The sequence below is a fragment of the Capra hircus genome, chromosome 4, assembly GCF_001704415.2.
Source record: "Capra hircus breed San Clemente chromosome 4, ASM170441v1, whole genome shotgun sequence".
Taxonomy (NCBI): Eukaryota; Metazoa; Chordata; class Mammalia; order Artiodactyla; family Bovidae; genus Capra; species Capra hircus.
This window is the reverse complement of record NC_030811.1, coordinates 74,005,946-74,020,559: the sequence shown is the minus strand read 5'-3', so window position 1 is coordinate 74,020,559 and position 14,614 is coordinate 74,005,946. Positions and strand designations below refer to the sequence as shown.

Genomic DNA, 14,614 nt, shown 5'->3' with positions numbered 1-14,614 from the left:
TTGTGGATTAGAAAATACCTTTTTTGGGTGCCTGGCTCATGGGTAAATTGTGTTACATATAAAATGATTATTGCTAAGACTAGTCTGTTTCTTTTGGAAAAGTATACTTATCTCAGATTTATTTTTAAATTTATAAGCACAATAATGAACCCCATCTATTTCTACCCATTCCCATTCAACAGGGGAAGCAATTATGAAAATCACATTTTTCAGTTACTCCAGACTTCTAAACTTTAGGGTTTTAGAAAAGTCCTAATATATGGAGAAAGTATTTTTATAGAGAGCCACAGATGAATGGCAGTTGAGTAAAGTGAGTTATAAGACTAGAGAGACATGAATTAGCTGAAGAATGCAGCTTTAAAACTTCCAGTAAAAAGACAATCTTTCGCCTGTGTTCTTTATTTTAGTGTCTTATTAACCATCCCAGACCAAGAAAGCTAAAGATTCAGATATCTGTCCATGAACAAGTAATCTTACCTCTTTGGATCTCAGTTTCCTTATCTGTAAAAGAGGGTGAGGATAACACATTTATAAGACCAACACATTTGCAGTGTGGTAGTTGGTTTTACCGTCTGAGCCACCAGAGAAGCCCTTAACTAATTAGAAAGTTCTCAGAGGGGTTTTGTTTATATATTTCCCTTATCAAGTATAACAAAGGAAAAAAAAATACAGGAAAGAGTTAATAGTTTCCTTAGTGTAGGTGTTTTGATGCTTGAATCTCTGCTAATTACTCGAACTCTAAAGCTCCAGTGTTGAGATGATCCTGCAGCCAGATCTTGAGTTACTGATCTTTCCCACATCAGCGATGACAAAGGAAGACAGACAAATGGATCTAAACCTCAGGACCTGGTTTTCTTCATTTGGAGAACTGGGCAGTTGATGGACCTGCTTCTTGTTTCTGGTTGAAACTGGAAGCAGTTACTAGGCCCACTGGCCAAGGCTCTGGGTCTTGCTTTTAATGTTCTCTCTCCAAAGAGAACGGATGCTCAAGGAGTTTGTGCTGTTCCCCAGTCTGCCTTGGGAAGAGTAGAAGGTAGAGGAATGCCTTTTAGGAATTATAATGGAAGACAAGAGAACCGAAATAGAAATAATAAATAGCACTTATGGAATGCCTACCATTCTTCAAGTAAGGTTGGAAAACTTCATAGAGACTTTATATATGAACTCATTAACAATTCAGTTGTTACCCACCCAGGGTTGTTATGTTGCCTGGGGTCATGGATAGAGTCATGATTTTAACCTCAGTCTTCACCCCACAATATCCTGCTATGACATATCTATATATTCACTTCTTACATTTATATGAATTTAACTCTCTCAACATATTACCTTAGGAATTTTGATCTTTATGAAATACATTTGTAATGACAGGGTTTACCAAGATGTTCGGAATTCTCAGAAATGAACATAAATTTTTTTTTTCCCTTATTTACCATCAGTTGAAGTGTTTTGCTAACATCATCATAGAATTTTCTTTTTAATTTGCTATGAACATTTGGATTTTGAATCTTCTTCAGAGCAATATTTATTATGTCTCTTAAAATTTAAATTTCACAGACAAGAGAAGAAAGGAAAATGGAAGCAATTCTGCAAGCTTTCGCCAGACTTGAGAAAAGAGAGAAGAGAAGAGAACAAGCTTTGGAAAGAATCAGCACAGCCAAAACTGAAGTTAAAACTGAATGTAAAGATGCACAGACTGTCAGTGATGCTGAAGTTATTCAGGTATTACTTTTCAGGTCTACTTTTATTTTCATACTTGACTACTTTCTAATAAAATCTTCACAAACAATTACATCTCTAAAGAATTTCTGATGTGATATTAGCCTTTCAACAGCATTTTTCAAATCCTTTGAGAACTTAAGACTTCAGATATGAGACTTGCTTCGTTTTTGAGTAAGGAAATTTTTATGTCAATTTACAGAATTCATAAAGAAATTTGAGGAAGTTAGCTTTTGAAGCAGATTGATACCATTAGATTTCATATAAACATGGTATTCAAAGTTCCATTCTTTTGTATTTTGAATTAGGAACAAGCAAAAGAAGAAACTGCTAGCAAGCCAACCCCAGCCAAAGTAAATAGAACTAAACAGAGAAAAAGTTTTTCTCGGAGCAGGACTCACATTGGACAGCAGCGTCGGAGACACAGGACTGTCAGTATGTGTTCGGATATCCAACCGTCTTCTCCTGACATCGAAGTTACCTCACAACAAAACGATGTGGAAAATACTGTACTTGCAATAGAACCAGAAACTGAAACTGCACTAACAGAAATAATTACTGAAAATGAAGTTCCAGTACTTAATAAATGTCCAACAAAGTACCCTAAAACAAAGAAGGTATGATTCTTAATGAATGTAAGAACTGTTGTCTAACAAGTTCCATGATGTTAAATATATTCATGTTTTAGGAATTAAGGCTATATCATTTCATAAGGAACAGAGTGATGGAGTTAGGTTTTTTTTAAAGAGTCATAGTTTTTATACTTCTAAACATTTTAAATTGTAAAAATACGAAAATACTTGATATATCGACTTCTTTTTGGTATTACAATTGATTTCTAATGATATCCTTTTGCCTACTTTATGTAAACTATATTTCTCAGAAATGACTGGTTGGAGACGTTATCTTTTCTTTATATAATATTAATATGATATATATAAATTAATAAATTTTGTGGTATATAGGTAATTACAAGAATTAAATGTTAAATTGACTTTCATATGTACTGAGGATGTGGAAATGTTTAAGGGTAGTTTTAATTTTGTTGGAATAATAGTTGTATTACAATGCTGTGTTAGTTTCAAATGAATAGCAAAGTGATTCATTCATTCAAGATCCTTTTCTCATATAGAGTATCACAGAATATTGAGTTTCCTGTGCTATACCGTAGGTCCTTGTTGGTTGTCTGTTTTATGTACAGACAGATGATCTATATACACAGACACAGTAGTGTGTGTATTCATCCCAGCTTCTGATTTATGCCCCCCACCACTGGCTTAGATGGTAAAGAATCTGCCTGCAATGCAGGAGGCCTAGGTTCAATCCCTGGGTCAGGAAGATCCCCTGGAGAAGGGAATGGCAACCCAATCCATTCTTCTTGCCTGGGAAATCCCTTGGGCAGAGGAGCCTGGCAGGCTGCAGTCCATGGGGTTGCAGAGTTGGACATGATTGAGAAACACCTCCTCCCCATCCACGTTGCCCCTTAGTAACCAGTTTGTTTTCAATTCAGTATCTGTAAATCTGTTTTGTAAATAAGTTCATTGGTTTTTTAAAATTAGATTCCACGAGTGACATCACATGATATTTGTCTCTCTGTGACTGACTTCACTTCGTATGATAATCTCTAGATCCATCCATGTTGCTACAGGCATTATTTCATTCTTTTTTATGGCTGAGTAAATAATCCATCGTGTGTGTGTGTGTGTACACATCTTTAACCATTCAATGGACATGAGGTTGCTTCCATGTCTTGGCTGTTGTAAATAGTGCTGTGAACATTGGGGCACATGTATCCTTTCCGATTAGTTTTCGGCAGTTATATGCTCAGGAGTGGGATTGCAGGTTCATATGGTAGCTCTGTTTTTAGGTTTTTAAGGAATCTCCATAGTGATTGTACCAGTTTACATTCTCACCAACTGTGTAGGAGGGTTCCAGGAAGGGTAGTTTTACATCAACTTATTAATAAAAATCTTTCAAAAACTGTCAGTTTTAATAAAGCAATTGAGGGAAGTAGTTCACTGAGATCCACCACCTTGAGCTTTATAGTAACCTCAGAAATAACACACCACCATTGTGAAGCTTTGTTTTACTCCCATTCTGAGTATAGTGGATTGGAGGTGGTAATCCTTAGGCTTTTTGGGGAGTGGGGTAGATCATAAATGAATCCTTGTTATACTGTTTACTTTGAAACCCAATTTATTTTGTTCTTACCAAATTCAGTATAGTTTGTAGGTACTATGAAACCATGAGAAGTAATTTAGTAAATTTAGTAAAAACCTAGTTTGAATCTGCAAGTATACTATAATGGCTGGATGGAGGTAAGAGCTAAAATTACAGCTCTAATTTGAAGTCTGTGCTCACAGTTTTGCACTTTGGATCCTGAACAAGCAAGCCAGTATTTGCTTTTGAAAATGACCATTATTTTTCCCACTTTGGAAGGACAAAAAGTAACTGTAAATTTTCTTTATAATTTGGATTAGTGAGGAAGAAAACAGATTCATGTTTCAAAGAAAAGCTTGGGAATCCTCTAGCAGTTCTGAGGTCTCACTGCTGAGGGCCCAGGTTCAATCCCTAGTCATAAGCCATATGGTACAGGGGAAAAAAACTACTTTCTTGATGACAAATTATTATTTAAATCCGGCCCTTTAATTATTAGACTATTGTGGGGCTAGAGATTTAATCTCCTGGTCTGAGATACAGGTTCCTATATCCTGATATTGTTTAAAAAAAAACTTTCCCCTACAGGTTTTGCTTACGATATATACTGTTATTTTAAACAACATACTGTTTGACAAGAGTACCAAATGATCCTGAATTCCCATAATGTAAAAGCATCCTTCATTTAGTACACAGCACTTATTCTGTGCCGGGTACTGTAAGAAGAGCTTTGGTTATTTAACTCTTTTAATAATAACCCTACTTGTAGAACTAGTTTCTATTACAACCCTTCTTTTATATAGGTCAGGATTAAGATGGAAAAAAGTTACATAACTTGCTCGAAGTCATGGTGTAAGTGGCAGTCTGGTTGCAGAATCCCAAGTGCTTTAGCACTGCGACTCTTTCTCTTTTTCCCCCACAAAGTCCCCCAGCAAAGTCTCTTGCTGTTATCAATCTCTGTTCAGTCTTACCCTGATTTAGCACTGCATTCTATTACCTGTCCTAGAAAGGAAGTTTAAATACATGGAGAAAGAGAGGGAAAGAAAAGATGCCAAAATGCTTATTGTGATTATTTCTAGAAGTGAGGATGTGGATAGATCTTATTTAATGTGTGTGTTTCTGTATGTGTGAGAATGTATGTTTAAATACATATACACTAGTTTTTCTACATCTATTTTTATTATGAATGGTATTTGTAGAAAATAACTAGGTAGAAAAGATATAAATGCCCAAACAGCAAAGAAAATGTGCTTGTGCTGACAAATTGGAATCCTTATTTTCATGACCATTACACCTGAACTTTACTAAATAACTAGTTTTTTTTTTTTTTTTTTTTTTTAAAGAAAAAGATGAGGGTATTCAGATGTATTCATATACTCAGTAAAGACTGAATTATGTACAATGTAGATACAAAAACCTCAACAGAATTAAAAGGACTATGTGAATTTTCAAAGCATGGGAACTTAAAAGATTTCAAACCCCGTAAATCAATAGTGATTATCAGTGCCAACAGCTTTAAAAGAGAAATCACATGCACTGGCCTCACCTAGAGATTCTGATGGGTAGCCAGGGTAAAAGAGCACTGCCTCATGTCTGACAGACATTTTCCACATAATACAGAAGCGGTAACAAACCTAACTTTTTAGAATTTGTGTTTTTAAGGTGGTATTGAGGTGTCCTAGATTTTTACTATTTTATAAAAATATTTATAAAAGTATTACTGGGTAAAAAATTTTAGTAATAAGAGTGGGTAACCAAGGAAATGCAGAATAACTTATAGACTTTTTGAACATCATATATGAGTGATTTAATCATTTTAGATAATATGTCAGTTTTCAACTTGGTGTTCAAATACTCTATAGGATAAACTGTATAATTACATATATAGTGATCCTCATTTTGTTTCTGCCTAGCACTTGGTCAATGAATGGTTAAGTGAGAAGAATGAGAAGACAGGAAAACCTTCAGACAGCCTTTCAGAGAGGCCTCTGCGCATAACTACAGATCCTGAAGTGCTAGCTACACAGCTCAATTCTTTGCCAGGTCTCACTTACAGTCCGCACGTATACTCTACTCCTAAGCACTATATTAGATTCACTTCACCATTCCTTTCGGAAAAAAGGAGAAGAAAAGAACCTCCTGAAAACATATCTGGCTCATGCAAAAAGGTAAACTTTTCTTTGGATATGAAAATCTAGTATGAGCCAATGCCATTCTCATTCCATACTACCTTTCTTGGTAGTGAAATACTTTTGGAATTGGGTGTACCTTTATAGCTGCAAACTGACTTATGTTCACTTATTGTTTTGTGTATTTCAGCGGTGGTTGAAACAAGCTCTGGAAGAGGAAAACTCAGCAATTTTACATAGATTTAATTCGCCCTGTCAAGAAAGATCCAGAAGTCCTACAGTCAATGGTGAAAATAAAAGTCCACTACTATTAAATGATAGCTGTTCCCTTCCAGGTAGAACTTCTTTTCAGTGTTGTTTTAGTGTGGAGAATGCAGCATGATGTATACAGTATATACATATATATAAATAAAGTATATATGCATATTTATTCTAATTATTATGTACCTTACAAAAGCAGCACAGATTCTTTACCATCTGAGTTACCAGGGAAGCCCAAAAGTAGCACATTGTTTTATATATATATATATATATTTTTTTTTTTTTCTCCCTCTCTTTTTTGCCTCCAACATTTTGGATGAAGATAGATATACACATGAAAACTATAATTTGCAGTACCATGTATGTTGGGGCTTATGGTTGAATTTTGGGCCTAGTTAGCCATCTGTTTTTCAGATTCAGATGGACTCTCAGAAATCAGTTAAATTAAAGCTATACTTCCAAGATTTCTTGGCAACCTCTAGGCCTATAAGCCTTCTGGCAAGATAATGCTTGGCACTGGCGAAATTGGGGGAGGAGAATGGGGCTGGGGAGAGATTGCTTCATGTTAGTATTATCTTTAAAAAGCTTCATATTTAGTTTTGGGGTGAAAACCATCATAATGATGATTGTCAATGTTTTGTGCTTTCCCAGAATGCATTACAGATTGTAGCAAATGTTAGCAGTATAATTTATAATTTATTATTTTACCAACAGATTTAACTACACCACTGAAAAAACGAAGACTCTATCAGTTGCTAGATTCTGCTTACTCAGAAACCTCCACACCTACTCCTTCACCATATGCTACACCAACTCACACAGATATTACTCCTACAGACCCATCATTTTCCACTCCTCCACGGATAAAGTCAGATGATGAAGCTTGTAGAAATGGTTATAAGCCCATATATTCACCAGTTACCCCAGTAACTCCTGGCACACCAGGAAATACCATGCACTTTGAGGTGAGAAACTTACGTGGCAAAAACAAAAGCCCATGGGGACGGGGTTTCTTTAATAGCTTTTCTCTCCTTTTAATAAATAGTGTAACCTTTAATAGTAGTTTTTAAGGAACTTAGTGAAAACTTTGAACATATGTGAATTTAAACTTTTTTATTCAAGTGAACGTAACTTTCATTTTATTGATCTACAGAAGTCAGACTAAACGCTATATATCAAAGTGACTTTAAAGCCAACTATAAGGACAATGGAAATAAAAGAGAAAAGTTTAAAACCAAAGTGTGTGTAGTAGTTTCTCATAAGTTTTCATTTCTGTAAATATGGGTTTAGTTATATATTTTAATTTTCAATTCTGCTTCTGTCTTTTATGTAGAATATTTCTTCCCCAGAAAGTTCTCCAGAAATTAAGAGACGCACTTATAGTCAAGAGGTAAGGAGATATTAAGAAAGATTTCTCTAATTGGTGGCTTTTTTCTTTGTATCATTATTTTGCTTAAATTATTGGTAGTTTTAATATAAGTAGCTTCCAAATGTGGTTATTTGTGTAATTTTTTTTTTTTAATTCTGTAAACAGGGATATGACAGATCGTCAACCATGTTAACATTGGGGCCTTTTAGAAATTCTAATTTAACTGAACTGGGTCTGCAAGAAATAAAGACTATTGGCTATGGCAGCCCTAGGAATAGGACTGAAATCAGCAGGCAGTGCCCTGGAGAAAAGGAACCGGCGTCAGATCTTCAACTAGGACTCGATACAGTCGAGCAAACTGCCTTACATAAAACCATGGAAACAACTACACATGACAGGACTGATTCTAACAGCCAACTGGAATCTGCTCACTCGGGTCGGGGCCCACTGTATTCTTCCTGGGTAAAGAGTCCTGAGAGAACAGGCGTTAACTTCTCAGTAAATTCCAACTTGAGGGACCTGACACCCTCGCATCAGTTGGAGGTTGGAGGCGGCTTCCGAATAAGTGAGTCAAAGTGCCTGATGCAGGATGATACTAGAGGCATGTTTATGGAAACACCCGTGTTTTGTACTTCAGAAGATGGGCTTGTATCTGGTTTCGGACGGACGGTTAATGACAATTTGATCGACGGAAGTTGCACACCCCAGAATCCACCACAAAAGAAAAAGGTTACAAATTTAACAATTTATAGTCCTTTTAATAGTGTTTTATTCATACTACTACTGAGGGTAATTAATAGCTATGTATTATGTAAGGCATTCATACTTTATTCATATTAAATTATTGATGTGTACATTTTTAAACCTTTTGTCAGTGCCCCATTGACTAGATACTGTCTGCAGAGAACTAAACTATTATAAGGACCATGGTTTCAGAGATCACAAACTCAAGGTGATTACTTCACTTTGAGTAACTTTTAAAAATAACCACTCCCCAACCAAATAAATGGAACTGAGTACTATGTCTTCTTGGTGGTTTCGTCGCTAAGTCGTGTCTGACTCTTGGGACCTCATGGACTGTAGCCTGCCAGGCTCCTCTGTCCATGGGATTCTCCAGGCAAGAATATTGGAGTGGGTTGCTGTTTCCTTCTCCAGGGGATCTTCCCGACCCAGGGATTGAACCCCGGTCTCCTGCACTGCAGGCAGATTGTTTTACCCACTGAGCTATGAGGGAAGCCCCATTTGTGTTATTACCCTTATTTTACATAGAAAATGAGGCCCAAAATGGAAGAAATGGCCTCTTTCCTCATCAGTAATATCTATAGTATTTTTAAGCCATGGATATAAAAGTATTTTGAAAAGTATTGTACTAAGAGATATAAGTATTGTATAAATAAATAGTTCCCTGATTTACCACCATTATTTGGTTGGCAGACATACTGAAACAATAAGAATGCCTTATTTCAGAGCAGTGGGAGAAACTACAACACGTATTTATTTGTTAATAGGCTTATTGCTTTTCAAGTCAAAGAATTTTAGTGATGTGTGCTTTTAATTTTTATAACAGAGTCCAGTTGGCAACTTTGTGGGAAGCAATATAGTATAGTGGAAAGAGCACGGGCTTTCAAGTAAGACCTAGGTTCGAATCCCGGCTCCAACACTCACCAGCTGTGTGACCTTGAGTGAGTGAGTTACTCAATTTCCTCATCTGTAAAATGGGGATGATAATATATACCTATTTCATAGGGTTGTTGTGAGGCTTAAATGACATAATGTATGTAAAATCATCTAAATACAATGCCTGGCATAAAGTAGGCATTTGCTAATTGTTTATTATTGTTATTTGTTCGGAATCAAATTATTTTACATAATTTTCCTAATGTATATATAATAATTCTCTTTAGAAAAAAGAATAGATTGTTTCTGATATTTAAAACAAGAATAAAAGATGCGCTTTTCCTTATCTTTCTTGCTTAAGGTTTCTCTATTAGAATATCGGAAGAGACAACGAGAAGCTAGGAAAAGTGGCTCTAAGACAGAACACTTTGCGCTGGTTAGTGTATCACCTCACACAAGTGGAAACTTGAGCAGCAGCAGTGCTGATGGGTGTGCCCACAGGAGTGAAAATGGGGAGCAGGTAGAAAGCGCCGCTAGCCTACCTTTACCAACACCAGCTACAGTTTATCATGCTACTTCGGAAGAAACCAGCAATAACGGTACTGTTAAGGAAGCATCTGCCAGTGAAAAGAATGAACCAGAAGTTCAATGGTAAGCTGCCTGTTTGAAAAAAAACAAAACACAGACCTAATTGGTAACTTTAGAACTACAAACAAACAGTATACCTTCTTATGAAAGTAGTCTTTGTTATTTTATCTCCCAGTCAGTATCTTGGCTCATTCTGAATGGGGCTATACCTGTAAAGATTTGAACTGTGCTATTCTGCTAAACGACAGATTTTTGTTTGTTGTTGTTCTCCTAAGGCTAAGCAGATAGCGGTTTGTAATATTAATTTTGACAGATCCTTTTTGCTGATAAGGTTTTAACCAAGATATTTATTTGTCTGTGTCATTAAAGGTTCATTGTATCTACTCCTTGATAATTTTCACATTTTTCAAACAAATACTCCTTTCCAAAGAACCTTTATCAGAGCATCTCATGATTTGTTTACCACCCTTATCATTACCTTGAAACAACAATCATGTTTAGTGTTTCTTCAAAAGGAATAGAAGCAGCTGGCTAGTGAGGGTCTTGGCAAAGGGCAGAAGGCCACGTGCATTTTACATCTTGGTCCTCTTACCTCTGAGCTTCCTGCTAGCCTTATAATCCAGATACAAGGTAAATCTGTAAGGGGTATATTTGGTCCCTTTGGTAATTTGAAGTGATGGTCTGAATGTTAACATGCTACGCTTCAACAAGCCCCTCTTACCAAGAACTTGCTTAAGACAAAGGAATGGAGTCTGCTTGAGTTCTTCAAATTACTGATAAAAATCTCAGTTTGGGGGGAGGTGTTGGGGGTACTATTTTCAAAACTTAACGCCAAAGTATTTCCCTTAAAGAGCCTAAGCCTTTATACCTGGGAGGATATGTTGACCATCAAGTGGCAAAAAATGATCTAGCCAGCAATAACTTTTAAACTGATGATATGACTTGATTTTACAGGACAGCCTCAACTTCAGTGGAGCAAGTGAGAGAGAGGAGTTATCAGAGAGCTCTGCTGCTCAGTGATCACCGAAAAGATAAAGACAGTGGTAAGTGAGCTTGTTCCTTTGCCAAAGAGTGGAGGCAGCTAACCCCCCCGCGCTCGTCCTCTGCATTCCTAATGTTCTCTCCGGGTCTGCTTCTGCTTCGTCTCTAGGGGCAGAGTCACCATGTGTCCCATGTTCACCGAATCATGTTCCGTCTTCTCCTTCATCTCATTCAAATCACATTCCCCAGTTGCAACCCAAGGGCCCAGTCCCTTCTTTCAGTGAACTTACAGAAGGTCAGTAAGCAGATGACCTGTCATGGTGGTGGTTTTAAATACCTTTTGAAAGCATAAAGGAGAGAGCCTTTCTAGATGTTGGTTTGAATTAATAGAATGTACACTGAAGTATTAGTAAAAGGAAATATTTATCATGTAATTTTACATTTTCTGTGATTCCTTATGCTTTACAGATCCTGATCCTGAAAATCTAGAACCCACAACTACAAATGAATGCCCATCCCCAGATACTTCCCAGAATACTTGTAAAAGTCCTTCAAAAATAAGCAAGGTAATAACATTGACCTTTGAACATGGCCATTCTGAAAAGTGGATGGTAAAGCGCACCTGGAGATTTTTCTGCTATACCCAAGTATCAGTTTGTGATTTCTGGACATTTTTCCTGTTAAAGTTCTAACGTGGTAAACATACTTCAGCAGCTTACGTTTGCTTCAGTAGCTCACCCCTTCCTTATGCTAGTGTCTAGGAAATTTAGAGTCTGTTCATGAAATATTTGACCAGTCAATTAATTCTCTAAAAACAAAAGGTCAGATGACATTCATTTGAAAGAAATGCTACCTCTGTCCTGGATCATGAATACATGATAACCTAATGGGACATTATCTTTGCAAACTAATAGTGAGGCAATCTGATTTTTTCTTTACATTATTATATATTCACATACTCTCATACTTGGATTATCTGTATTTGAACATTGAAAAGGTATTATGAATGAAAACAGTTGGGGGTGGGGAGCAAGTTTATCAACCCCAAGCAGATTTGTCATTATTTTGAATATAGAAATTTAAATTACAGAATTGAAACTTGTCTCAAGTGTTTAAGGTACTTAGGGGGAAAAATGGAGATTAATTTCCTTAATTTGTGTTCAATGAAAATTTGGGGAATTCAGTTGAAGCTTATTAGCAGAACTTGTTGACCTACTTAAAAAATTGGCTTTTTAGTATCTGAAACCTCTGAAGTTGTCTTCAGACCTATCCTATTCCCTGCCCCTTTTAAAATGAATAATATAAACATTCATTATATTAAATATATAAAATGAATGTTATAACAACAAACTTCAGTGTATACAGAATGTTTCATAACTTTATATAATTTGTTTTCTTTACATAGCCTGGTTCACCTGGACCTGTAATTCCTGTTCAGCCACATGGGAAAATACTTACAAAACCAGATTCCCATTGGGAGGGAACAGTTATTGTATCAGAAGCTGAGAATGGTGTCCACCTGAAAACAGAACTCCATCAAAAACAGCTGTCAAATAACCCCCAAGCACTTTCAAAGAGCCATCCTCCACAGCCACTCGTTCGCTGTTCATCTGAGCAACTCTCACAAAAGCTGCCTTCTGCACCCATGAAGTTGCACTGTCCTCCGTCACCTCACATAGAAAATCCTCCAAAGTCATCGACGCCTCACACGCCTGTACAGCATGGCTATCTCTCACCAAAGCCTCCTACACAGCAGTTAGGCTCTCCCTACAGGCCTCACCATTCACAGTCACCTCAAGTTGGAACACCTCAGCGAGAGCCTCCAAGAAATTTTTACCCAGCCGCACAGAACCTTCAAGCCAGTACTCAGCAGGCAACTTCTGGAGCATTATTTACACAGACACCCTCAGGACAATCTTCAGCAACATACAGTCAGTTTAATCAGACAAGTCTGAGCAGCACGGCTCCACCCCCTCCACCCCCTCCACCCCCTTCTTCGTCTTATTATCAAAACCAGCAGCCCTCTGCAAACTTTCAGAATTATAATCAGCTTAAAGGTAGTCTTTCCCAACAAACTGTGTTTACATCAGGACCAAATCAAGCACTTCCTGGCGCCACAAGCCAGCAGACAGTTCCAGGACACCACGTTACTCCAGGGCACTTTCTGCCTTCTCAGAACCCTGCTGTTCACCATCAGCCGTCTGCTGCTGTGGTCCCACCCCCTCCTCCACCACCGCCTGCTCCAGGACCACACCTTGCACAACAGCCAAGCCCCCATCAGCCACACTCAGTAGCACATGTGGTGGGGCCTGTTCACGCCGTCACCCCTGGCTCGCATATTCACTCTCAAACTGCCGGACACCATTTGCCACCACCCCCTCCACCTCCTGGCCCTGCCCCTCATCACCATCCACCGCCCCACCCTCCCACAGGACTCCAGGGTCTACAAGCACAACACCAGCACGTGGTGAATTCAGCCCCTCCGCCTCCCCCTCCACCTCCCCCTTCCAGTGTTCTGGCTTCTGGGCATCACACCGCAGCAGCTCAAGCCTTACACCATCCATCTCATCAAGGACCTCCACTTTTTCCTTCAAGTGCTCATCCAGCTGTACCACCGTATCCCTCGCAAGCTACACATCACACCACTCTGGGACTGGGACCCCAACACCAGCCTTCTGGAACAGGGCCACATTGCCCATTACCAGTTGCAGGTCCTCATCTCCAGCCCCAAGGACCAAACAGTATTCCGACACCTACCGCTTCAGGGTTCTGTCCTCATCCTGGCTCTGTGGCCCTGCCACATGGGGTCCAAGGACCTCAGCAGGCATCTCCAGTGCCTGGACAGATTCCAATTCACAGAGCACAGGTGCCACCGACATTTCAGAACAATTACCATGGTTCGGGGTGGCATTAAAACAGACTTCAAAAACATTTTTTTAAATGTTCTGTAAGATAAACTGTATATTTCATATGTACCAGTTATGGTACTTTTTAAAGCTTGTACATGAAACTTTGTATAAAAAAAGAAAAAACACCAGTGCTCTTTCATTGTATTTTTCCCATTTTTGCTTTTTAAAATTCCTTAAAAAATGTGCTGTTAAGCCAGTGTTAGTAGCTTTTATTTTGTAAGTGAACATTCCAGCTGTTTTTCTGGCAGTAGATTTGATGCTACATGATCTTTAAATTTTATTGTTGCAGTTAAAATTCATTTAGTGAATGTTTTCTATATTATTTTATACATATGCATTAACCACACAGCTAAGTAATGGCAGTATGAGGATTTTCTTTCTATCAGCAGTTCTGTGAGTGCATCTTAGGTATAAAAAAATGCAATACAGATTTTTATAGTTTGCTGTGAACAGGGCTCATTTTGTTTTATCGGTTATTTGCAAGCAAAATGTAATTTAATGTATAAATGATTTTTAATGTCTCCTGACTGTAAATACTGCATTTCTTTTGCGTATATAATTGCTTACAGCTTTCTCATTTGATATATAGCATTGTACATATGACAAGTCTTTGCAAAACTATGTGATCTTTGTGAAAGTAGTACAGTATATGGCTTTTAATTTCTTTATTTTAAATATACTGTCACATTGAAGCACTGGTTGGGCATTTTAATTCATGTTAATAAACCACAATTATGTCAGTTTTACCAAATTGTCCTGAACAACTTCTGAGATTGGGGTCTGTTTAAGCGTTTTTTGTTTTTTTTCTTTACAAAGTTACCTTTTCCAGATAGTTTGTAAGGAGCCTTCCATTTTCTTTAGCAACTACTACCTCAGTTGAACTG

At 37.6% G+C, this 14,614-nt stretch overlaps 1 protein-coding gene across 5 annotated transcripts in view; it reads left to right on the top strand.

Moving 5' to 3' along the window:
• KMT2E (lysine methyltransferase 2E) overlaps positions 1 to 14,503 on the top strand; it is a 92,887-nt gene extending 78,384 nt beyond the window's left edge. For 2 of the 5 annotated variants that reach the window (XM_018047246.1, XM_018047249.1), the window contains 12 exons: positions 1,558 to 1,722; positions 2,028 to 2,336; positions 5,790 to 6,044; positions 6,196 to 6,340; positions 6,981 to 7,231; positions 7,600 to 7,656; positions 7,801 to 8,364; positions 9,614 to 9,903; positions 10,795 to 10,883; positions 10,991 to 11,116; positions 11,290 to 11,387; positions 12,227 to 14,503. In XM_018047246.1, the coding sequence (XP_017902735.1) occupies positions 1,558 to 1,722; positions 2,028 to 2,336; positions 5,790 to 6,044; positions 6,196 to 6,340; positions 6,981 to 7,231; positions 7,600 to 7,656; positions 7,801 to 8,364; positions 9,614 to 9,903; positions 10,795 to 10,883; positions 10,991 to 11,116; positions 11,290 to 11,387; positions 12,227 to 13,735 (3,858 nt within the window). In that variant the 3' untranslated portion in view covers positions 13,736 to 14,503. The remainder of the gene's footprint in view (positions 1 to 1,557; positions 1,723 to 2,027; positions 2,337 to 5,789; positions 6,045 to 6,195; positions 6,341 to 6,980; positions 7,232 to 7,599; positions 7,657 to 7,800; positions 8,365 to 9,613; positions 9,904 to 10,794; positions 10,884 to 10,990; positions 11,117 to 11,289; positions 11,388 to 12,226) is intronic. The other 3 variants (XM_018047245.1, XM_018047244.1, XM_018047247.1) reach the window with 2 other exon arrangements.